Source organism: Neocloeon triangulifer, unplaced genomic scaffold (assembly GCF_031216515.1).
Source record: "Neocloeon triangulifer isolate White Clay Creek 2 clone unplaced genomic scaffold, ASM3121651v1 ptg000013l, whole genome shotgun sequence".
NCBI lineage: Eukaryota > Metazoa > Arthropoda > Insecta > Ephemeroptera > Baetidae > Neocloeon > Neocloeon triangulifer.
Window position 1 is genome coordinate 1313070 of NW_026775555.1, and position 22205 is coordinate 1335274.

At 37.8% G+C, this 22205-nt stretch overlaps 6 protein-coding genes across 9 annotated transcripts; 5 read left to right on the forward strand and 1 right to left on the reverse strand.

Annotated features, from left to right (window-relative positions):
* The first annotated feature begins 1327 nt into the window (after positions 1-1327).
* Positions 1328-10081, forward strand: LOC132199015 (uncharacterized). The gene is made up of 4 exons (XM_059623388.1): positions 1328-1333; positions 9318-9501; positions 9561-9671; positions 9761-10081. Exons 1-4 carry the CDS (start codon positions 1328-1330, stop codon positions 10039-10041), a joined length of 582 nt encoding a protein of 193 aa, XP_059479371.1. The 3' UTR covers positions 10042-10081.
* Positions 10082-10313: 232 nt separating this feature from the next.
* LOC132199017 (proline-rich protein HaeIII subfamily 1-like) lies at positions 10314-10664 on the forward strand. The gene has a single exon (XM_059623389.1). The coding sequence runs from the start codon at positions 10314-10316 to the stop codon at positions 10662-10664; it is 351 nt and encodes a 116-aa protein (XP_059479372.1).
* A 5797-nt stretch (positions 10665-16461) lies between these two features.
* On the forward strand, positions 16462-17914 carry LOC132199197 (uncharacterized). Of its 4 annotated transcripts, none has more exons than XR_009442088.1 (5): positions 16622-16658; positions 17073-17150; positions 17214-17334; positions 17394-17504; positions 17594-17914. XR_009442088.1 is itself a non-coding variant. In XM_059623751.1 (4 exons), the coding sequence occupies exons 1-4, from the start codon at positions 16488-16490 to the stop codon at positions 17872-17874; spliced, it is 684 nt and encodes a 227-aa protein (XP_059479734.1). In that variant the 5' UTR covers positions 16462-16487; the 3' UTR covers positions 17875-17914. The 4 variants fall into 4 exon arrangements, 1 of the variants encoding a protein (XP_059479734.1); XR_009442089.1 differs by having other exon boundaries at positions 16642-16658; positions 17098-17150; XM_059623751.1 differs by lacking the exon at positions 17073-17150 and having other exon boundaries at positions 16462-16658.
* Positions 17915-18078: 164 nt separating this feature from the next.
* LOC132198993 (uncharacterized) lies at positions 18079-18717 on the forward strand. Its single transcript, XM_059623357.1, has 3 exons — positions 18079-18204; positions 18274-18495; positions 18689-18717. The coding sequence occupies exons 1-3, from the start codon at positions 18099-18101 to the stop codon at positions 18700-18702; spliced, it is 342 nt and encodes a 113-aa protein (XP_059479340.1). The 5' UTR covers positions 18079-18098; the 3' UTR covers positions 18703-18717.
* On the reverse strand, positions 18698-19600 carry LOC132198990 (uncharacterized). Its single transcript, XM_059623356.1, has 4 exons — positions 19475-19600; positions 19147-19330; positions 19015-19089; positions 18698-18905 (listed from the first exon to the last, which is right to left on the reverse strand). The coding sequence occupies exons 1-4, from the start codon at positions 19551-19553 to the stop codon at positions 18797-18799; spliced, it is 447 nt and encodes a 148-aa protein (XP_059479339.1). The 5' UTR covers positions 19554-19600; the 3' UTR covers positions 18698-18796.
* Positions 19601-19737: 137 nt separating this feature from the next.
* On the forward strand, positions 19738-21978 carry LOC132198754 (enhancer of mRNA-decapping protein 3-like). Its single transcript, XM_059622959.1, has 7 exons — positions 19738-20080; positions 20159-20379; positions 20438-20592; positions 20642-20804; positions 20864-21017; positions 21075-21289; positions 21439-21978. Exons 1-7 carry the CDS (start codon positions 19917-19919, stop codon positions 21777-21779), a joined length of 1413 nt encoding a protein of 470 aa, XP_059478942.1. The 5' UTR covers positions 19738-19916; the 3' UTR covers positions 21780-21978.
* Positions 21979-22205: the final 227 nt, after the last annotated feature.

Consider the following 22205-nt stretch of genomic DNA (forward strand, 5'->3'; position numbering starts at 1 on the left):
GTCCCATTGACCGAACTATCATAGTTTTTGAGATATAAAATTAAAAATGTTAAAAAAGTCCAAAAAATTCAATTGGGTCTCACAAGGCTGCTGGCCGTTCTGGCTGGCGCCTGACGGCGCTGCTCATTTGCCGCTAATGGGTAGATTTATTAATTTGGACGTTTTATTTTCCATATTTTTCTATTGTGAGACCCACCAACTGATATAAAGGTGCCAGGAGTGAACATAAAATATAAAGTGCAATCCAAAGTGTAATGTATTGTGCTATGGTGTTATGATATCGACTTAATAAGGTACATTATGATTAAGCACAGTTTTGTTTTAAGCAAAGAACACCTAAAAAGAAATTAAAAAAAGCTATAAATAGATATATATATATTTTAAAAAAATTGTTGTTTCAAAATGAGGAAGTTGAATTTGTTAACGAGTTTACTTAATAAGGAGTAATTTTTCAGCCCTCAGGGTTGACTTTTAAAAAACATATCGAAAAGCGAGTGAGAGCGGCTTTACTCTCAATGTATAGTGTAAAAGAATTGCTTTTGATTGACTCAGCATTGAAATTATTTGAGCTGAAATTGGCTCCTATAACCTCGTATGGTATTGAAGCGATTTGGAAGTATTTAAAAAAGGAAGATTTTGTGAAACTGGAATGTGTAAAGAGTAGGTACTTGAAAAAAAGTACTAGGTTTGTGAAAATACACGAGATCTCGCTATGTGAGCTTGTCGATACTGATTTATTTATTTCTGATTTAAAAGTAAAATTTGACCTTCCAGTGAACAATGCATTTGAAACTTTTTGTTATGAACCATTGCTGAAGAAATTCAATATCTGTGATGAATTTTATAAAACGGAGACGATGATTAAAGAAAACTAGCTGGAAGGCGGAGCAATTTAAGGATAGACATGTTTTCACCAGATACGCGTATCGTGGTTTTCACTTTTTGTTTTGTACAAACAGTACATATCACTGTAAAGCACTGAAAAATTGTATCTGCAAATTTTGTGGTGGATTTTGAACACAGTATCATATAATATAATTAATATATTTTTAAAAAAGAAAATGAGTCTGCGCGAAGCAGCAAACTGTAGGTGTGAAGCCAAGTGAATTGGGAGGTTATATTGTTAGAGTAAATTTGTGGCACGCCTACGGCGTTCATTTAATTAATTACATATTTAAAAAAGTAATGCAAAAATAAATATCAAAGAAAAAGCGATCGAAACGGCCAGTGAGCAAAAACTTAATGTCTTGTCAAATAACAAATGACTAAAAATTAGATTTTTTAAACTTTTTTGACACTTTTAATTTCATATCTCAAAAACTATGATATGTCGGTAAATGGGACCTTCACCATTCGATTCGGCATGCTAAAATTAGTCAAAAACAGCAATAAAATAAACAACATTCCGTCTTAATTTTTGAGCAAAAAAATAAAAATTGAAATTTTTGCACTTTTTTATTTTCTATCTCGAAAACTATGATATGTCGGTCAATGGGACCTTCACCATTCGATTTTTCATGCTCAAATTAGTCAAAAACAGCAATAATATAAACAACATTCCGTCTTACTTTTTGAGCAAAAAAATAAAAATTGAAATTTTTGCACTTTTTTAACACTTTTAATTTTTTTATCTCAAAAACTATGATAGGTCGGTCAATGGGACCTTCACCATTCGATTCAGCATGCTCAAATTAGTCAAAAAAAGCAATAATATTAATAACATTCCGTCTTACTTTTTGAGCAAAAAAAAAAAACTTATTTTTTTGCACTTTTTTAACACTTTTAATTTTTTATCTCAAAAACTATGATAGGTCGGTCAATGGGACCTTCACCATTTGATTCGGCATGCTCAAATTAGTCAAAAACAGCAATAATATAAACAACATTCCGTCTTACTTTTTGAGCAAAAAAATAAAAATTGAAATTTTTGCACTTTTTTAACACTTTTAATTTTTTTATCTCAAAAACTATGATAGGTCGGTCAATGGGACCTTCACCATTCGATTCAGCATGCTCAAATTAGTCAAAAACAGCAATAATATTAATAACATTCCGTCTTACTTTTTGAGCAAAAAAATAAAAACTAATTTTTTTGCACTTTTTTAACACTTTTAATTTTTTTATCTCGAAAACTATGATAGGTCGGTCAATGGGACCTTCACCATTCGATTCAGCATGCTCAAATTAGTCAAAAACAGCAATAATATAAACAACATTCCGTCTTACGTTTTGAGCAAAAAAATAAAAACTTATTTTTTTGCACTTTTTTAACACTTTTAATTTTTTATCTCAAAAACTATGATAGGTCGGTCAATGGGACCTTCACCATTCGATTCAGCATGCTCAAATTAGTCAAAAAAAGCAATAATATTAATAACATTCCGTCTTACTTTTTGAGCAAAAAAAAAAAAAACTTATTTTTTTGCACTTTTTTAACACTTTTAATTTTTTATCTCAAAAACTATGATAGGTCGGTCAATGGGACCTTCACCATTTGATTCGGCATGCTCAAATTAGTCAAAAACAGCAATAATATAAACAACATTCCGTCTTACTTTTTGAGCAAAAAAATAAAAATTGAAATTTTTGCACTTTTTTAACACTTTTAATTTTTTTATCTCAAAAACTATGATAGGTCGGTCAATGGGACCTTCACCATTCGATTCAGCATGCTCAAATTAGTCAAAAACAGCAATAATATTAATAACATTCCGTCTTACTTTTTGAGCAAAAAAATAAAAACTAATTTTTTTGCACTTTTTTAACACTTTTAATTTTTTTATCTCGAAAACTATGATAGGTCGGTCAATGGGACCTTCACCATTCGATTCAGCATGCTCAAATTAGTCAAAAACAGCAATAATATAAACAACATTCCGTCTTACGTTTTGAGCAAAAAAATAAAAACTTATTTTTTTGCACTTTTTTAACACTTTTAATTTTTTATCTCAAAAACTATGATAGGTCGGTCAATGGGACCTTCACCATTTGATTCGGCATGCTCAAATTAGTCAAAAACAGCAATAATATAAACAACATTCCGTCTTACTTTTTGAGCAAAAAAATAAAAATTGAAATTTTTGCACTTTTTTAACACTTTTAATTTTTTTATCTCAAAAACTATGATAGGTCGGTCAATGGGACCTTCACCATTCGATTCAGCATGCTCAAATTAGTCAAAAAAAGCAATAATATTAATAACATTCCGTCTTACTTTTTGAGCAAAAAAATAAAAACTTATTTTTTTGCACTTTTTTAACACTTTTAATTTTTTATCTCAAAAACTATGATAGGTCGGTCAATGGGACCTTCACCATTCGATTCGGCATGCTAAAATTAGTCAAAAACAGCAATAAAATAAACAACATTCCGTCTTAATTTTTGAGCAAAAAAATAAAAATTGAAATTTTTGCACTTTTTTATTTTCTATCTCAAAAACTATGATAGGTCGGTCAATGGGACCTTCACCATTTGATTCGGCATGCTCAAATTAGTCAAAAACAGCAATAATATAAACAACATTCCGTCTTACTTTTTAAGCAAAAAAATAAAAATTGAAATTTTTGCACTTTTTTAACACTTTTAATTTTTTTATCTCAAAAACTATGATAGGTCGGTCAATGGGACCTTCACCATTCGATTCAGCATGCTCAAATTAGTCAAAAAAAGCAATAATATTAATAACATTCCGTCTTACTTTTTGAGCAAAAAAATAAAAACTTATTTTTTTGCACTTTTTTAACACTTTTAATTTTTTATCTCAAAAACTATGATAGGTCGGTCAATGGGACCTTCACCATTCGATTCAGCATGCTCAAATTAGTCAAAAACAGCAATAATATAAACAACATTCCGTCTTACGCTTTGAGCAAAAAAATAAAAACTTATTTTTTTGCACTTTTTTAACACTTTTAATTTTTTTATCTCAAAAACTATGATAGGTCGGTCAATGGGACCTTCACCATTCGATTCAGCATGCTCAAATTAGTCAAAAACAGCAATAATATTAATAACATTCCGTCTTACTTTTTGAGCAAAAAAATAAAAACTAATTTTTTTGCACTTTTTTAACACTTTTAATTTTTTATCTCAAAAACTATGATAGGTCGGTCAATGGGACCTTCACCATTCGATTTTTCATGCTCAAATTAGTCAAAAAAAGCAATAATATTAATAACATTCCGTCTTACTTTTTGAGCAAAAAAATAAAAACTTATTTTTTTGCACTTTTTTAACACTTTTAATTTTTTTATCTCAAAAACTATGATAGGTCGGTCAATGGGACCTTCACCATTCGATTCAGCATGCTCAAATTAGTCAAAAAAAGCAATAATATTAATAACATTCCGTCTTACTTTTTGAGCAAAAAAAAAAAACTTATTTTTTTGCACTTTTTTAACACTTTTAATTTTTTATCTCAAAAACTATGATAGGTCGGTCAATGGGACCTTCACCATTTGATTCGGCATGCTCAAATTAGTCAAAAACAGCAATAATATAAACAACATTCCGTCTTACTTTTTGAGCAAAAAAATAAAAATTGAAATTTTTGCACTTTTTTAACACTTTTAATTTTTTTATCTCAAAAACTATGATAGGTCGGTCAATGGGACCTTCACCATTCGATTCAGCATGCTCAAATTAGTCAAAAACAGCAATAATATTAATAACATTCCGTCTTACTTTTTGAGCAAAAAAATAAAAACTAATTTTTTTGCACTTTTTTAACACTTTTAATTTTTTTATCTCGAAAACTATGATAGGTCGGTCAATGGGACCTTCACCATTCGATTCAGCATGCTCAAATTAGTCAAAAACAGCAATAATATAAACAACATTCCGTCTTACGTTTTGAGCAAAAAAATAAAAACTTATTTTTTTGCACTTTTTTAACACTTTTAATTTTTTATCTCAAAAACTATGATAGGTCGGTCAATGGGACCTTCACCATTTGATTCGGCATGCTCAAATTAGTCAAAAACAGCAATAATATAAACAACATTCCGTCTTACTTTTTGAGCAAAAAAATAAAAATTGAAATTTTTGCACTTTTTTAACACTTTTAATTTTTTTATCTCAAAAACTATGATAGGTCGGTCAATGGGACCTTCACCATTCGATTCAGCATGCTCAAATTAGTCAAAAACAGCAATAATATTAATAACATTCCGTCTTACTTTTTGAGCAAAAAAATAAAAACTAATTTTTTTGCACTTTTTTAACACTTTTAATTTTTTTATCTCGAAAACTATGATAGGTCGGTCAATGGGACCTTCACCATTCGATTCAGCATGCTCAAATTAGTCAAAAACAGCAATAATATAAACAACATTCCGTCTTACGTTTTGAGCAAAAAAATAAAAACTTATTTTTTTGCACTTTTTTAACACTTTTAATTTTTTTATCTCAAAAACTATGATAGGTCGGTCAATGGGACCTTCACCATTCGATTCAGCATGCTCAAATTAGTCAAAAAAAGCAATAATATTAATAACATTCCGTCTTACTTTTTGAGCAAAAAAATAAAAACTTATTTTTTTGCACTTTTTTAACACTTTTAATTTTTTATCTCAAAAACTATGATAGGTCGGTCAATGGGACCTTCACCATTCGATTCGGCATGCTAAAATTAGTCAAAAACAGCAATAAAATAAACAACATTCCGTCTTAATTTTTGAGCAAAAAAATAAAAATTGAAATTTTTGCACTTTTTTATTTTCTATCTCAAAAACTATGATAGGTCGGTCAATGGGACCTTCACCATTTGATTCGGCATGCTCAAATTAGTCAAAAACAGCAATAATATAAACAACATTCCGTCTTACTTTTTAAGCAAAAAAATAAAAATTGAAATTTTTGCACTTTTTTAACACTTTTAATTTTTTTATCTCAAAAACTATGATAGGTCGGTCAATGGGACCTTCACCATTCGATTCAGCATGCTCAAATTAGTCAAAAAAAGCAATAATATTAATAACATTCCGTCTTACTTTTTGAGCAAAAAAATAAAAACTTATTTTTTTGCACTTTTTTAACACTTTTAATTTTTTATCTCAAAAACTATGATAGGTCGGTCAATGGGACCTTCACCATTCGATTCAGCATGCTCAAATTAGTCAAAAACAGCAATAATATAAACAACATTCCGTCTTACGCTTTGAGCAAAAAAATAAAAACTTATTTTTTTGCACTTTTTTAACACTTTTAATTTTTTTATCTCAAAAACTATGATAGGTCGGTCAATGGGACCTTCACCATTCGATTCAGCATGCTCAAATTAGTCAAAAACAGCAATAATATTAATAACATTCCGTCTTACTTTTTGAGCAAAAAAATAAAAACTAATTTTTTTGCACTTTTTTAACACTTTTAATTTTTTATCTCAAAAACTATGATAGGTCGGTCAATGGGACCTTCACCATTCGATTTTTCATGCTCAAATTAGTCAAAAAAAGCAATAATATTAATAACATTCCGTCTTACTTTTTGAGCAAAAAAATAAAAACTTATTTTTTTGCACTTTTTTAACACTTTTAATTTTTTTATCTCAAAAACTATGATAGGTCGGTCAATGGGACCTTCACCATTCGATTCAGCATGCTCAAATTAGTCAAAAAAAGCAATAATATTAATAACATTCCGTCTTACTTTTTGAGCAAAAAAAAAAAAACTTATTTTTTTGCACTTTTTTAACACTTTTAATTTTTTATCTCAAAAACTATGATAGGTCGGTCAATGGGACCTTCACCATTTGATTCGGCATGCTCAAATTAGTCAAAAACAGCAATAATATAAACAACATTCCGTCTTACTTTTTGAGCAAAAAAATAAAAATTGAAATTTTTGCACTTTTTTAACACTTTTAATTTTTTTATCTCAAAAACTATGATAGGTCGGTCAATGGGACCTTCACCATTCGATTCAGCATGCTCAAATTAGTCAAAAACAGCAATAATATTAATAACATTCCGTCTTACTTTTTGAGCAAAAAAATAAAAACTAATTTTTTTGCACTTTTTTAACACTTTTAATTTTTTTATCTCGAAAACTATGATAGGTCGGTCAATGGGACCTTCACCATTCGATTCAGCATGCTCAAATTAGTCAAAAACAGCAATAATATAAACAACATTCCGTCTTACGTTTTGAGCAAAAAAATAAAAACTTATTTTTTTGCACTTTTTTAACACTTTTAATTTTTTATCTCAAAAACTATGATAGGTCGGTCAATGGGACCTTCACCATTTGATTCGGCATGCTCAAATTAGTCAAAAACAGCAATAATATAAACAACATTCCGTCTTACTTTTTGAGCAAAAAAATAAAAATTGAAATTTTTGCACTTTTTTAACACTTTTAATTTTTTTATCTCAAAAACTATGATAGGTCGGTCAATGGGACCTTCACCATTCGATTCAGCATGCTCAAATTAGTCAAAAACAGCAATAATATTAATAACATTCCGTCTTACTTTTTGAGCAAAAAAATAAAAACTAATTTTTTTGCACTTTTTTAACACTTTTAATTTTTTTATCTCGAAAACTATGATAGGTCGGTCAATGGGACCTTCACCATTCGATTCAGCATGCTCAAATTAGTCAAAAACAGCAATAATATAAACAACATTCCGTCTTACGTTTTGAGCAAAAAAATAAAAACTTATTTTTTTGCACTTTTTTAACACTTTTAATTTTTTTATCTCAAAAACTATGATAGGTCGGTCAATGGGACCTTCACCATTCGATTCAGCATGCTCAAATTAGTCAAAAAAAGCAATAATATTAATAACATTCCGTCTTACTTTTTGAGCAAAAAAATAAAAACTTATTTTTTTGCACTTTTTTAACACTTTTAATTTTTTATCTCAAAAACTATGATAGGTCGGTCAATGGGACCTTCACCATTCGATTCGGCATGCTAAAATTAGTCAAAAACAGCAATAAAATAAACAACATTCCGTCTTAATTTTTGAGCAAAAAAATAAAAATTGAAATTTTTGCACTTTTTTATTTTCTATCTCAAAAACTATGATAGGTCGGTCAATGGGACCTTCACCATTTGATTCGGCATGCTCAAATTAGTCAAAAACAGCAATAATATAAACAACATTCCGTCTTACTTTTTAAGCAAAAAAATAAAAATTGAAATTTTTGCACTTTTTTAACACTTTTAATTTTTTTATCTCAAAAACTATGATAGGTCGGTCAATGGGACCTTCACCATTCGATTTTTCATGCTCAAATTAGTCAAAAAAAGCAATAATATTAATAACATTCCGTCTTACTTTTTGAGCAAAAAAATAAAAACTTATTTTTTTGCACTTTTTTACACTTTTAATTTTTTATCTCAAAAACTATGATAGGTCGGTCAATGGGACCTTCACCATTCGATTCGGCATGCTCAAATTAGTCAAAAACAGCAATAATATAAACAACATTCCGTCTTACGTTTTGAGCAAAAAAATAAAAACTTATTTTTTTGCACTTTTTTAACACTTTTAATTTTTTATCTCAAAAACTATGATAGGTCGGTCAATGGGACCTTCGCCATTCGATTCAGCATGCTCAAATTAGTCAAAAACAGCAATAATATAAACAACATTCCGTCTTACGTTTTGAGCAAAAAAATAAAAACTTATTTTTTTGCACTTTTTTAACACTTTTAATTTTTTATCTCAAAAACTATGATAGGTCGGTCAATGGGACCTTCACCATTCGATTTTTCATGCTCAAATTAGTCAAAAAAAGCAATAATATTAATAACATTCCGTCTTACTTTTTGAGCAAAAAAATAAAAACTTATTTTTTTGCACTTTTTTAACACTTTTAATTTTTTTATCTCGAAAACTATGATAGGTCGGTCAATGGGACCTTCACCATTTGATTCGGCATGCTCAAATTAGTCAAAAACAGCAATAATATAAACAACATTCCGTCTTACTTTTTGAGCAAAAAAATAAAAATTGAAATTTTTGCACTTTTTTATTTACTTTCTCGAAAACTATGATAGGTCGGTCAATGGGACCTTCACCATTCGATTCGGCATGTTCAAATTAGTCAAAAACAGCAATAATTTTAACAACCTTCCGTCCTTCTATCTGAACACAGCAATTGTTCTGAATATATTCTCCTCTGCTCCTTTGTATACACTTCATTCCCCCACCACTTTTTTGTGCGCGTAGCGCGACCATCTTCGTTCGCTGTTGGTTGGCTCACCGAGGCCAACTTCCTTGGCGATTTTCTAGGCCAGCCTTTTTCTAGGCTAACTTCACACACATGGCCGCAGCACGACTTGCAGATCCGCCTTTTACCGATTAGGTAGGCGACTCTCTTGCCACTGCTGCTGACGGAGGAACTCAAAAGTTAACTCTTTGTTCCCAGGATCGACCACAAGCAGACCGTTCCGTCCCAGACGACCGGACGGCCTCCCTTGCCTCCACCCTGGTCAGTTGTGCCCCCGCCAGAGGATCCCGAGCTGCACCTGTCCCGTCCAACCTTGACGGTAGGAGATACGCCCTCTAGTTCCTTTGCGGTCAGCTGATGGCCCCAATACTGTTCTAGGGCGGACCCTCTCACCGGACAGCGACGTCGGACAGAAGCGGCGCCTAACCCGGACACTCCACCCCGGCTGCTACAAGTCACCCTCCACACCCGTGCCTGCAATTAACCCAGGTAAACTAAGTCCGACTGTGTTGTTGCATTAAATACAACAACCATTTTATCAATAACCAGCCCATACTCACTATTCCCCTAATTTTCAGGCCCTCCAGACGGTGACCTGCCTTGCCGTGGCCCTCAGGAGAAGACCTGGTTCCGCCCGCTGCCATCCGTCCGACCATCACGTCCTGCTGCGAGTCAACCACCTCCGCAGGTGTCCGGACCGTTGCTGCTGCCAGCTGACCAGCCACCTCTGAGGCAATCGTTCCTGCTGCCGGCTGCCGCCCACAGCTACGACCCCGCTCAAGAGCGCCCTTTCTGCAACCCCTTCCCGAAAAACCAAGACTGTATTCCCAAAAAATTAAATCAAATCTCAAATATTTAGAAGTGTACAATTTATAGGGAATATAACCAAACCCACACAGCAGTAACTTATTTTGTTTAATTCCTTTTATTTCCTGAAAATAGTCGAGTTACAAATTGGAAGTTTTCTAAAAAAAAATCAGTACTTTATTTAACAAAAGCCTCTTGCCTGCAATCTTATAAAATAGGAATAAATTAATTTTAAAATTTTTCCTAACCAAATTGGCGATCCTGGTTCACACAGGCAAAGTACTGACAATAAACAAATAGAACAAATTCACAATGTCAACAACAATGTCTTCCTCGTCCACGACGACAGCAGCATCGACGACAACAACAACGTCGACTGCACCAGTAACTTCTGCAACAAATATAACAGGAAGCATCACACAAAGCACTTGGATAAATCCTCCCTTCGGCCCATCCCTCACAGCTCCTGGTTGGCAACCACCTCCTGGTAACCAACCACCCCCTGGTTGGCAACCACCTCCTGGTAACCAACCACCCCCTGGTGGCCAACCACCTCCTGGTGGACCTCCTCCACCTCCTGGTGGACCTCCTCCACCTGGTGGACCACCACCCCCAGGTCTGCAGCCCCCTCCAGGAATGATGGGATTCCAACCTGCAATAGAGCCCAATTATTAAAACCAATGATATCAGTCGACATGATCCCAAGATTCACGGGCCGTTCTGATGGTTCGTCACTTGAGGACTTCTTGTGCTCCGTGGAAGGACTCATAAATTACAATGGCCTCCAACCAAACGACACCAAGTGGGTCTTGGAAATGCGAACGTCTGGTCGAGCACGAGAATTTGTCCGTGCTTTAGACGGCACAGTCCTAGCCAACGTCAATTCTCTGAAGGAAGCTTTCCGAGCAGAATTTCGTCCTCCAACTAGTGACAAGCAACTAGAAAGGGAATTTAACGAGTTAAAGCAGGGACAGTACGAAAGCGTAGAAACATACTACCACAACGTTCAGAGCAAGGCTGCTAAACTGCGTCGACGAACAACCATCCCCATGGGCGTCACACCAGAAGGAGATAAAAATATATGGGACCAACGTTGCTTTAAGAAATTCATTGAAGGTCTACGTCCTGAGCTGTACTTCATCGTGGGGCCGCAAACTGTCAAATCAATGGCCCAAGCGCGTCAAGCAGCTCTCACTGCAGAGGAAACCTTAAACATCACAAAGGCAGCACATATGCAAGCAAACACAACTCCTCAACATCCAATAATGACAAACCAAGTGGACATTGCCACACAAATGATGCAAAATTTGTGGCAAACAAATGAATGGGCGCCCCAACCTCCTCCTTCTGCACAACCGCAAATGTACGGGCCACATTATCCAGCCTACAATCAGATGATGCCTCCGTACATGGGCCAAGTACCTCCACAACAAACACAAAGTCCTTATTGGGCTCCTCAACCAAATGCCATGGCCACAGCGTACTGGAACATGACCAACATGGCCAACATGGTGAATGCGAAGCAGCCTGAAAAAGAAGTACGTTTTAGAGAAGCCAAAATTGAGGAAGAAAAACCAAGAAAACAAATGCTAGCATTACCTGCTCCACCTACAAGACCAGAACGTAGCAGTCGACAAGATTCGAGGCCGAATTCTCCCTACAATGACAGGCGCTACTCAACTCGCTCAAGATCTCGCTCGTCTTCACCAAGTCGACCAAAGATTTGTAATCTTTGCAGGGAGGAAGGTCACTGGGTTGCCGACTGTCCTCAACTCATTTGTGGCTACTGTCGGAAACCGGGACATTGCCCATATGACTGTCCTGCGAAAACAAAAAACATGAATTAGAGGAGCCAGCTAAACAAGCTGCTCCTCGCAATGAGTCTCGGAAAAACACACAAAAACCACTTCATACAGAAACAAATAAACTTCCACCACCTCCGTATAAAATCAGCGTAGGAGTTCAGACCAGTGATGAGAATTCATCAGATACAAATTCGTCAGATACAAATTCATCAGAAACAGATTCATCAACAGACTGCGAATCAGCAAATCAGCAAAAACGTAGCAGACTGAAGCCAGCAAAAGAAACTACCCTGCAATGTCAGATAGAAATTAATTTAGTCAGACCATGTGCAAGTTACACTCTTCTCGCCATGCTGAATAATTGTTTACTCACAAGCCTTTTGATTGATTCCGGAGCAAATGTCAGCTTGTTAACAAAAAAGATAGCTGATAGACTCAACCTTCAACTAATTCCGTTTCAACATAGAGTTGGTTCAGCAAATGGAAGCCAAATTAAAGTCTTGGGACAAGCAGACGTTGAAATCAAAATAGACGACCACTATTACGTCCACTCATTTGTAGTCGTTGAAACTGGAAGAGTCAATTTTGAAGCTTTGTTAGGACAAGATTTTCTGGTACGCCATCAAGTGAACTTACTGGTCTCCGAAGACTCATTAGGTTTCCATTGGGGAAAAGTCAAACTCCTACTTCTCACACCTCAAGCAGCAAACTGCATAACAGTTTCTAATGGTGGCAAAATACGAAGAGCTGATAGAGGTTATGCCAGATGGACGAATAAAACTAGTAAAAAGCTCCCATTCCACCGACAGAACTTCAGACCCGAAAAACCTGGAAAAAATCCAATTTTAGTACACAGCTTCAAAACAAAAAGGCCAACAATTCCCGCAAACTCAATAGCAGCGTTGCCAGTCAGAACAAGATATAAACAATCGGAAGTTCTCACCATTCAGGGCATTGATCTTTTCACAGAAGAAAAACATGAAGAACTTCCAGCAACTCTTTCTGTAGTTCAAGAAGATGGTTACGTCCAGGTTCTGTTTATAAATTCTAGTGATGAACCCATCCAGTTAACCTCCAGCCATCTTCAAAAACTCGAAGTGCTGCAACACGTGGAAAATGAGGAAATAGAAATTAGAGCAATTGGAAGTTTAATAACAGACCGAAAAGAAAAATGCTTTGATTGTGGAACGGCGGGCATCGCTGACGAGGAGTACATGTTGTGCCAAAACTGTATGCAGAAAAACAAGCCATCTGATGTAAGAGAACCTCCGGTCTGGCCGGACACTCCTGGACCTCCAATGGATGATGATCAATTCCTTGCCCTTTTCAACTTAGAAAGCGTCCCACAAGAGTACCTGAAACAATTCAAGAAAATGCTAATTAAGAACAAGGAAGCATTTGCTTATGGAGAAAATACACTGGGATTAATAAAAGATGAAGAGGTAGAAATAGACACAGGAGACACGCCCCCCATTAGATTAAAGCCCTATAGAGTGCCATACCTCCAAAGACATGAGATTTCAAAAGCAGTAAAAGAAATGCTCGAAATGGGGGTGATACAACCATCCACCAGTGAATACTCATCACCTCTCCTTCTTGTGAAGAAGAAAACAACAGATGGAAAGTTAAAATGGCGTTGCTGTGTGGATTTCCGAGCCCTAAATAAAGTCACAAAAACACTCGTCTACCCCTACCCACATACGCAAGAAATATTAGACGAGTTTGCAGGAAGTAAATATTTTTGCGTACTAGACATGACAAATGGATTTTGGCAACTACCCCTTTCAAAAAGAAGCAGAGAGAAAACAGCGTTTACTTGCGACGATGGCCACTTTGAATTTACAAGAATGCCCTATGGAATAAAAAATGGACCACCCCGATTCAGCAAAACGATTTTACAGGGCTATGCAGATAAACGGAAAAAGGGAGTGGTAATCTTCATAGATGACTTCTGTCTATATGCCCTTACAATTCTCATGCTGATCAGCTTACTGGACGAAACGTTTCAAAGAGCAATCCACTTGGGTTTGAAATTTGGCCCAGCCAAATGTCAGCTGATAAAAACTCAAGTAGAATTTTTGGGTTTCATCATCGACGAACACGGTGTGCACCCAAATCCAGACAAAGTGAAGGCCATCAAGGACAGAGGACAGCCAAAAACTGTGAAAGAAATCAAAGGATTAGTGGCGATGGGGAACTTCTACAGACGACACATACCATCATACAGCGAGATAGTCGCTCCTCTCACAGACGTCCTTAAGGGGAAAAAGCCAAAATTCAGGTGGCAAAAAGAGCAACAGGAGTCTTACCAAAACCTGCTTCAGGCACTGGAAAATATGGTGACAACGGCTTTCCCAGACCTCACCAAGCCGTTTCACCTCACAACAGACGCAAGTGCGAAAGCTGTCGCAGCTGTCTTAGAACAGGGGGACACCGACGAAGAGCGACGACCAGTTGCGTTCTTCAGCAAAAAACTGGCAGGCGCACAACAGGCCTACTCAGCCTGCCAACTCGAATGTCTCGCCGTCGTTGCAGCAGTTGAACACTTCAGGGTGTACCTGGAAGGAAACTTATTCCACCTGTGGACAGATCACAGCAGTTTGAAATGGCTCCTACACACAAAACCACTCAAACCTATGCTTGGAAGATGGATTCTCCAACTGCAGCAGTTTGATTTTGTGGTCCACCACGCCCCAGGAAAAACAGTCCAGCGAGTAGATTTTCTCTCCAGGCCAGAAATAGACGTTCTGCAAATAGGAACACAAAAATTAGAACTGGTCTTAGGCCTCAAGCATGGATTGAATGTTGAGCAATTAAAACAATCACAAGCGCAAGATCCAGCATGGAAGGATATTATAAACAAAAAGCCCAAAATGTCCGATGAGGGCGAATATTTCCTCGACAGACGAGGCCTTCTATACAGATGGGGAAAATCAACGGCTCGCTTGTGCATCCCCAATGATCACGTTCTCAAGATAATGCTGCTCCACCACCAAACAGCTTGGGGGGGACATTGGAAGACGACGAAATTACGAGAAGCCCTTACCAAAAGGTACTACTGGCCGAAGATGGATCAGTCGATATCAGACCACCTTCATAACTGCGTCGAATGCCAGTACAGAAAGCAGAACCAGCCACTTCACGCCCCCCAGCAGATACAAAAAACGACAGTCCGTGTTGGAGAACTTTGGTATGCCGATATTGTAGGACCTTTGCCTAGAACAAAAAAAGGGTTCAAATACATTCTCACAATGTATGAGGCACATACCAAATATGTAGAAGCAGCTCCTCTAGAAGATCAAACAGCAGAATCAGTGGCACGAGCTTTTGTCGAGACCGTAGTGTGCCGCTATGGAGCAGTCGAGGGCCTCATCACCGACAATGGAACAAACTTCGTCTCCAGGCTATTTGAGTCAGTCTGCGAAATATTGAAAATCAAGCATATTACAACATCGCCATATAGACCAAATGCGAATTCAGTAGAAGCAGTGCACAAAGGGTTAATTGACTTCATAGCTATTTTTACGGAGCATGAAACAGATGAAGAATGGAGTGATTTCCTCCCATTTGCCCTACTAGCTATAAGAGCAAATGTTCACACAGCTACAGGTTTCTCCCCAAATAAACTAATGTTTGGCTTTGATATGAAACTCCCCTGGGATGAAATTACCCACCCAGACATGAATGTCAATCAGCAGGAAGAGTTTTTCCAACCAACTGAGTACTTGGATTTGTTGAAACTAGATTTACAATTAGCACGGGAAGCAGCTATTTCAAAAGACCTTTTCTCCAAATATAAAACATGGCAAAAGGCTGGAGGTTCAGAACAAGTTTACGACGAATTACGCCTTGGTGACAGGGTGGTAATTAAAAATGAAACCCCACAAAATAAATTTGCCGGCAGATGGAAAGGTCCATTCCGTGTAATTGATAAATTAGGTCCCACAACTTATAAATTAGAAAATGTGGACACGGGAAAACAATTTAAGTACCACTTGGGCAAAATGAGGAGATTGGAAAAACTTCACAAAGCACCAATGGCTGTAATTTTCGCAAAACCAGCAGAAAATACAAATATTCAACAGGGGATATTAAACCCCATTGCCCAACCACCCTCATTAAACCAGCAAATACCTCCACCCACACCCGCCCCGCGAACCAGTTTAACCCTTCCGCCCGTACCGAGAAGTAGAATACCTTTACCAGCAACTCGTTCTCTTCTGCCTCCAACGGTCGACAACGACGACGACTTGCCGACCTTCGAGCCGGATGATTCGGCAGCCGACGACTTCAGCCGCTCCCGCATTCCGAGAGGCCGTCCATCACGGACGCCAAGCCGTTTTCCGAGTGCCATCCGGGCTCGCCATCCCACGCGGACGGCATCCGACTCGCCGGTACGAACACCTGCAATTCAAAGAGGTCGGTCATCGACGCCAACACGAAGGGGACGACCCCCAGGGCGACCACCAGGGACGCAAAGAACACGAACGGCAAGTGCCGGATCAACAAACTTACGTCCCGCGGCACCAACTCGCACGCCTTCAAAAGATAGAACATCCTCAGCCGTGGACAAATTCGGCCTCCGTCCGAATCCAGCACTGTCCAGGAAAGCCGCCTGTGCCCTCGGAGACCCAAATTGTTGCGAAAAACACGCACATTAAGTTAATTCAGTGCAGAACACGGCAAATTATACATGCACCGCCGCCATTTTCAAAGAAATCCAAACACCCAAACATACCGGTGCTGCCACCACACGAGCTACCCACAACCACTTGTTGCTGGTACGCCCCCTTTGCTCAGACATAAACACACCAAACCTGCAATTTGGTATAAACATACACATTCACAACACACAGATTACACAGTAAGGAAAAGTTTATTTTTTGTTAATCACAGTAACAAAGACTACTTGAACAAAGTACATAATGGGGGGGGGAGTTGGTATAAAAATTTAAGGATTGTTTTTGTTAAGAGAAATCAAATTAATTTACGGGGTTTGTTAATGCATTATGTACGTTTTGTTCTTAGTTCTTTTTTATGAATTTTTTGTTAAGTGGGTTTTAAAATTAAAATCCTAATAGTGAAATTAATTTTAAAAATCAGTCTAATAATCTTTTGTGGGAAATCAATTGTTGAGAATTAACAAGTCTATTTTTGGGATGAAAAGTAAATTCTTTTGACGTTGGAGAATTCAGGTACAAAGGTTGCCTGAATTCTCTCACGTCGACCGATGGGTGGGAATATTCTAGTAGAAGGGCAATCTTTTGGTTATGAAAAGTGGGTGGGTGCTTATGGTATATAAGGAGCTCCCCCGTCGGCCGCAGCACGACTTGCAGATCCGCCTTTTACCGATTAGGTAGGCGACTCTCTTGCCACTGCTGCTGACGGAGGCACTCAAAAGTTAACTCTTTGTTCCCAGGATCGACCACAAGCAGACCGTTCCGTCCCAGACGACCGGACGGCCTCCCTGGCCTCCACCCTGGTCAGTTGTGCCCCCGCCAGAGGATCCCGAGCTGCACCTGTCCCGTCCAACCTTGACGGTAGGAGATACGCCCTCTAGTTCCTTTGCGGTCAGCTGATGGCCCCAATACTGTTCTAGGGCGGACCCTCTCACCGGACAGCGACGTCGGACAGAAGCGGCGCCTAACCCGGACACTCCACCCCGGCTGCTACAAGTCACCCTCCACACCCGTGCCTGCAATTAACCCAGGTAAACTAAGTCCGACTGTGTTGTTGCATTAAATACAACAACCATTTTATCAATAACCAGCCCATACTCACTATTCCCCTAATTTTCAGGCCCTCCAGACGGTGACCTGCCTTGCCGTGGCCCTCAGGAGAAGACCTGGTTCCGCCCGCTGCCATCCGTCCGACCATCACGTCCTGCTGCGAGTCAACCACCTCCGCAGGTGTCCGGACCGTTGCTGCTGCCAGCTGACCAGCCACCTCTGAGGCAATCGTTCCTGCTGCCGGCTGCCGCCCACAGCTACGACCCCGCTCAAGAGCGCCCTTTCTGCAACCCCTTCCCGAAAAACCAAGACTGTATTCCCAAAAAATTAAATCAAATCTCAAATATTTAGAAGTGTACAATTTATAGGGAATATAACCAAACCCACACAGCAGTAACTTATTTTGTTTAATTCCTTTTATTTCCTGAAAATAGTCGAGTTACAAATTGGAAGTTTTCTAAAAAAAAATCAGTACTTTATTTAACAAAAGCCTCTTGCCTGCAATCTTATAAAATAGGAATAAATTAATTTTAAAATTTTTCCTAACCAGCATCTTCCAGTTGGTAGCACTAGTAATGGGAAAATGTCAGAAGAATTCAGCACCCGGTACACAGACGAGGACCCCGAGTTCATCAATTACCGCAAATCCACCCAACGCGGACCGCCTTTGGAAGAGAAATGGTATATTTCAATATTTTTAATCATGACCTTATGTCTTGTGTTTCCGTGAGTAAAAATTTGTGTGTGCAGGTTTGGTAGGCAGCCAAAACAATTTGATCGAAACGATCGCGGAAGATCTGATCGAAATGATTAGGGCAGACGGGATGACAGGAGAGGAGGAGGACGAGACGAAAGGGACAGGGGCGAATCTTATCGGGGTCCAGACAGACATAGAGACCAGCATCAGTGGCGGCACCATCCATATGGATATCATTCTGACCGACCTAGATATAGATAACGTCATTATTAAAAGTAATAACCACATTTATTTTATAAATTTTTTTCAACAAGTATTTATTCATATGATGAAAGAGAAGAAATAAATTCAAACGCGCAAACATTTTGTAAAAATTTGCAGCATAAATATTTTCATTCTAAAGCACAGCTTCTTGAACAAGAGAATTAAAGGATATGGGGAATTTGAATTTTATTTTATACTTTTCAGACAGTTTAATTTGAGCCCAACTCTAGAAAAAAGCAAAATGCCACTTGACGACTCAAAATTTAGAAACATTGTGGTTGGTGGGTTATCAAATATACAATTGTTTTTTGTTTATTCAAAAAACATGCTATAGACGGACAACAAGAACATTAGAGTGAAGGAAAGCACCATGTTGATGCTGATGTCAAACAAGGAAAAGTTTCTCATGAGGATGGCGAGGCTGAAATGTGAAAAAATATTAGACAAATATAATAATAATAATTATTAACACTTAACAAGTGTTAATGAGAATGCTTGGATGTGGTGAAAGATTAATAAAAAAAATTAACCTCGCGAACGCCTCAACATTTGAGTATGTGACGACTAAAAGCCAGTGTTCTCTAGGGAGTAGCAGAGGTGCCAGACTTTAAAAAACAATTAAATTAAAAAATAAATTATGGATTATTTTATAAATTTTTTACATTATTGTGGACGAGGCGATGACAGTGAGGTGCTGAAATTCCATCTCTGTCATGGCGGGTACTTGACCTGTGATCAAACTGGCGACGGCCTGACTAATGTGAATCGCAAGATTCACCTGCGCCTCAGGATAGATGATCCGGCAAAGAAACAGCAGTATCTTCAAACCTCTTTCTGGAGTGTTCCCTGAAAAAAAAGAATAAAATAAAAGATTTATAAAAAGGTCCACTCCACCCTGCCTGTACGTCGAGGGAGTGAGAGAAAGCGCAGGCGAGAGGCGAGTTCTTCACAATAACCTGCCTCTTCAATACTTTAAAAAAAAAAGCTCACCATGAAGAAGATTCATGCGAGCAGACAGTCCCCTCGCTGCACTTAACACGACACACAGTGACAGGGTAAGGACAAACATTTTATAACAAGCTCTTGAATTTTCGCATTAGTAACAACTGCACTGAAATCAGGAGGGAAATGATTTTGATGGGATATCTTCGCGCCAAACACCAATTTCACATTTCTTTGTAACAGCTCTCTGATGATCGATGATGTTTATGGTGGGTGTGATACATACGAGAAAATTGGATGCCCAGCCCCTTTTTTTTGTTTTTATTTGCAAAAAGTGACCAGTGCAGCCTACTATCAAAATAACAATTTATTTGGAAATTTAACCAGCTAGAATCGATCTACTTATCGCATTACTTCGATCTGCCACATACATCCATCTCGCAAGCAGCTGAAGCTTTTCATTTTTCATTAAATTTACTCGAAGAACATCATGGCAGCACAGTGGGTTGGCTACACGGTTGCGATCAACTGCGGCTCGGTTCTTGGCACTTTCAAAGGTGTTATCGCCAAAGTTGAGGCCAGTGACCAGAGCATCACCCTGAGAAATGCAGACAGAAACGGAGTGCCGTGCACTTCGCGAGAAATCACTATCAGGTAAATTAAATAACCAAAATTACATACATAAAAACGTATGTAACATACATTTTTCACTGTCAAATATTTCTTTTTTAGGGCAACTGACATCAAAGACCTGGAGATTTTGCAGAAGTCTTTCCCACAAGATCAAGCCCAGGCTCCACCTCCTCAGCCCTTTCAGAATGGACAGGTTAAATCTGCTTTTCACGCTGCGGCCCCGCATTCTTCGCACGACGGAATGTTGCGGGACTTGCAGGCTTTGTCTTTGTCACCTATAAGGCGTGAAATCCCCATCAAACTTCGGCCAGGATCAAGTGGTAAGTTAAAAAACCATATCAAGAAATGCATAAAGTCTGCAATATTTGGTTATTTAAGGTCGATGCCTCTTTCCTGACGGCTTCCGCTCTCCCAGCAAAAAAGATAGGCACTTTAAACAAAGGGACGTTGCAGCATTTGGGTCACCTATTGACAACGCTGTTCTAGAGGAGGACTTTGACTTTGAAAAAAATCTAGCCCTCTTCAACAAACAAGTGTGATTTTAAATGGCCTTCACGCCTTCGTTAATGTAATTTATTCCAGGCCGAGTATGAAATGATTAACCAACAAAGCAGCAGACCTGATTTGGTGAAACAAGCAGAGACACCTCAGAAGTACCGTCACGATGAAAATGTCCTCGAAGCGACTCCTGCCAAGTACAGGCAGATAAAAGTTCCAGGCAACATCTCCCTTGAATATGTGACAGGTAAATTTTGTGCAAATTATTCAATTTTCTAAGATAAAAACAAAAAAATCCTGATCTAGACTCTGGTTTGGTGGTGCCTTCGATTTCGATTTCTCTGCGCAATCAACTTTTGGGACTATCTGAGAGACTAGGAGTCACAATTGAACGACAAGCTGAACTGATGGGAAGAGCGGCGACCGAAATCGCATTGCAGCTTCTGGGAGGAGGTCACAGGTTAATTGAAGACCATAAAAATATTAATTTTTTTATCATTTTTATTAACATACACAGACTGAATCCTCGAAACGCCCATCAACTTCCAAATGTGGTCGTCTTCTGTGGTAGTCAGAGGAGTGCCGTTCTAGGTGCCAACTGTGCCAGACAACTTTCCAGCCACGGCATACCTGTCCAGGTTGTCATCCCTGAGTCAGGAATCTCATCGGAACTCTACAGAGAACTCTCCATGTTTAGACTGACCAAGAACCCTGTTCTCACAAACATGCAAGGTAAATCAAATTCTCAATAATTACTCAAATATTAAGTAAAAATATATTTCAATTTTTCTTCAAATTTTTAGAGTTTATATTTTCTAAATGGGACAATTTAAAATGACAGATTTTGAAATAAAATTTATAAATTGATTTTTTTCAACCAGGCTTAACTGGAAAAACTGCCGATCTGATCATCGTGGCCATTGATGACCCGCAAATGGACGATTTTCCCAACAAGCCTCAGCCTGATTGGCTTCCCTTTGCCATCGACTGGATCAAGAGCAGCCGAGCACCAGTGATGGGTCTGGACCCTCCCCCGCAAGGCACTGGGGTTGAACTCAAGTTGTCCCTGGTGGGTTCCCTTCCTCTGGCCCACAGTCCAAACAACGGGAACTTATACCTCTGCAACATGGCACTTCCAGTTTCTATTTATCAAGAACTGGGGATCACCTACAAATCACCGTTTGGTCCCAAGTTCTTCATTCCCATCCATCAGAAGTCATAAATGAATTTTACATCTTGAGGCTGAATCGATAACATCTAGAAATTTTGTATTACGTATTGTGTTCTGCCTCGAACTATTTATTTTTAATGTGTCAAAAATAAATTAAACCAAGTGTTACGAATTTTATTCATTTTTTTTTTATCTTTCAACAAAAATTTCTTTAAATATATATTTTTGACAAGGAAATTTAAATCTGAAATGATGGATGAAATAAAAAAAATTGATTAATATATTTAAAAAATATTTCTTTGTTTTTACTTCACGGATTTGAAATGATACAAATTGGCAATAGTTTGAATTTTCCATGCAATCAGCACATGGGAGGTTGCCGAGGCCACCAATTAGTTGCATTTTTGGAGTATTACTTTGTGGAAAACAAGCATGACTCACGCACACACACTACTGCATGGGTGTGTTTCCAGCCAG

What these genes read in the sequence shown, in the direction of transcription:
- LOC132199197 (XM_059623751.1), top strand. Translation starts at nt 16,488, where the DNA reads ATGCACCGCCGCCATTTTCAAAGAAATCCAAACACCCAAACATACCGG. An exon ending in CACAACACACAGATTACACA is followed by an intron (nt 16,659 to 17,213) that starts GTAAGGAAAAGT and finishes CTTTGTTCCCAG; the next exon opens with GATCGACCACAAGCAGACCG. An exon ending in TGTCCCGTCCAACCTTGACG is followed by an intron (nt 17,335 to 17,393) that starts GTAGGAGATACG and finishes ATACTGTTCTAG; the next exon opens with GGCGGACCCTCTCACCGGAC.
- LOC132199015 (XM_059623388.1), top strand. An exon ending in TGTCCCGTCCAACCTTGACG is followed by an intron (nt 9,502 to 9,560) that starts GTAGGAGATACG and finishes ATACTGTTCTAG; the next exon opens with GGCGGACCCTCTCACCGGAC. An exon ending in CGTGCCTGCAATTAACCCAG is followed by an intron (nt 9,672 to 9,760) that starts GTAAACTAAGTC and finishes CCTAATTTTCAG; the next exon opens with GCCCTCCAGACGGTGACCTG.
- LOC132198754 (XM_059622959.1), top strand. Translation starts at nt 19,917, where the DNA reads ATGGCAGCACAGTGGGTTGGCTACACGGTTGCGATCAACTGCGGCTCG. An exon ending in ACTTCGGCCAGGATCAAGTG is followed by an intron (nt 20,380 to 20,437) that starts GTAAGTTAAAAA and finishes TGGTTATTTAAG; the next exon opens with GTCGATGCCTCTTTCCTGAC. An exon ending in TAGCCCTCTTCAACAAACAA is followed by an intron (nt 20,593 to 20,641) that starts GTGTGATTTTAA and finishes AATTTATTCCAG; the next exon opens with GCCGAGTATGAAATGATTAA.
- LOC132198990 (XM_059623356.1), bottom strand. Translation starts at nt 19,553, where the DNA reads ATGTTTGTCCTTACCCTGTCACTGTGTGTCGTGTTAAGTGCAGCGAGG. An exon ending in TCGCATGAATCTTCTTCATG is followed by an intron (nt 19,331 to 19,474) that starts GTGAGCTTTTTT and finishes CTTTTTTTTCAG; the next exon opens with GGAACACTCCAGAAAGAGGT. An exon ending in AATGTTGAGGCGTTCGCGAG is followed by an intron (nt 18,906 to 19,014) that starts GTTAATTTTTTT and finishes TTCACATTTCAG; the next exon opens with CCTCGCCATCCTCATGAGAA.
- LOC132198993 (XM_059623357.1), top strand. Translation starts at nt 18,099, where the DNA reads ATGGGAAAATGTCAGAAGAATTCAGCACCCGGTACACAGACGAGGACC. An exon ending in CCGCCTTTGGAAGAGAAATG is followed by an intron (nt 18,205 to 18,273) that starts GTATATTTCAAT and finishes TTGTGTGTGCAG; the next exon opens with GTTTGGTAGGCAGCCAAAAC.
- LOC132199017 (XM_059623389.1), top strand. Translation starts at nt 10,314, where the DNA reads ATGTCTTCCTCGTCCACGACGACAGCAGCATCGACGACAACAACAACG.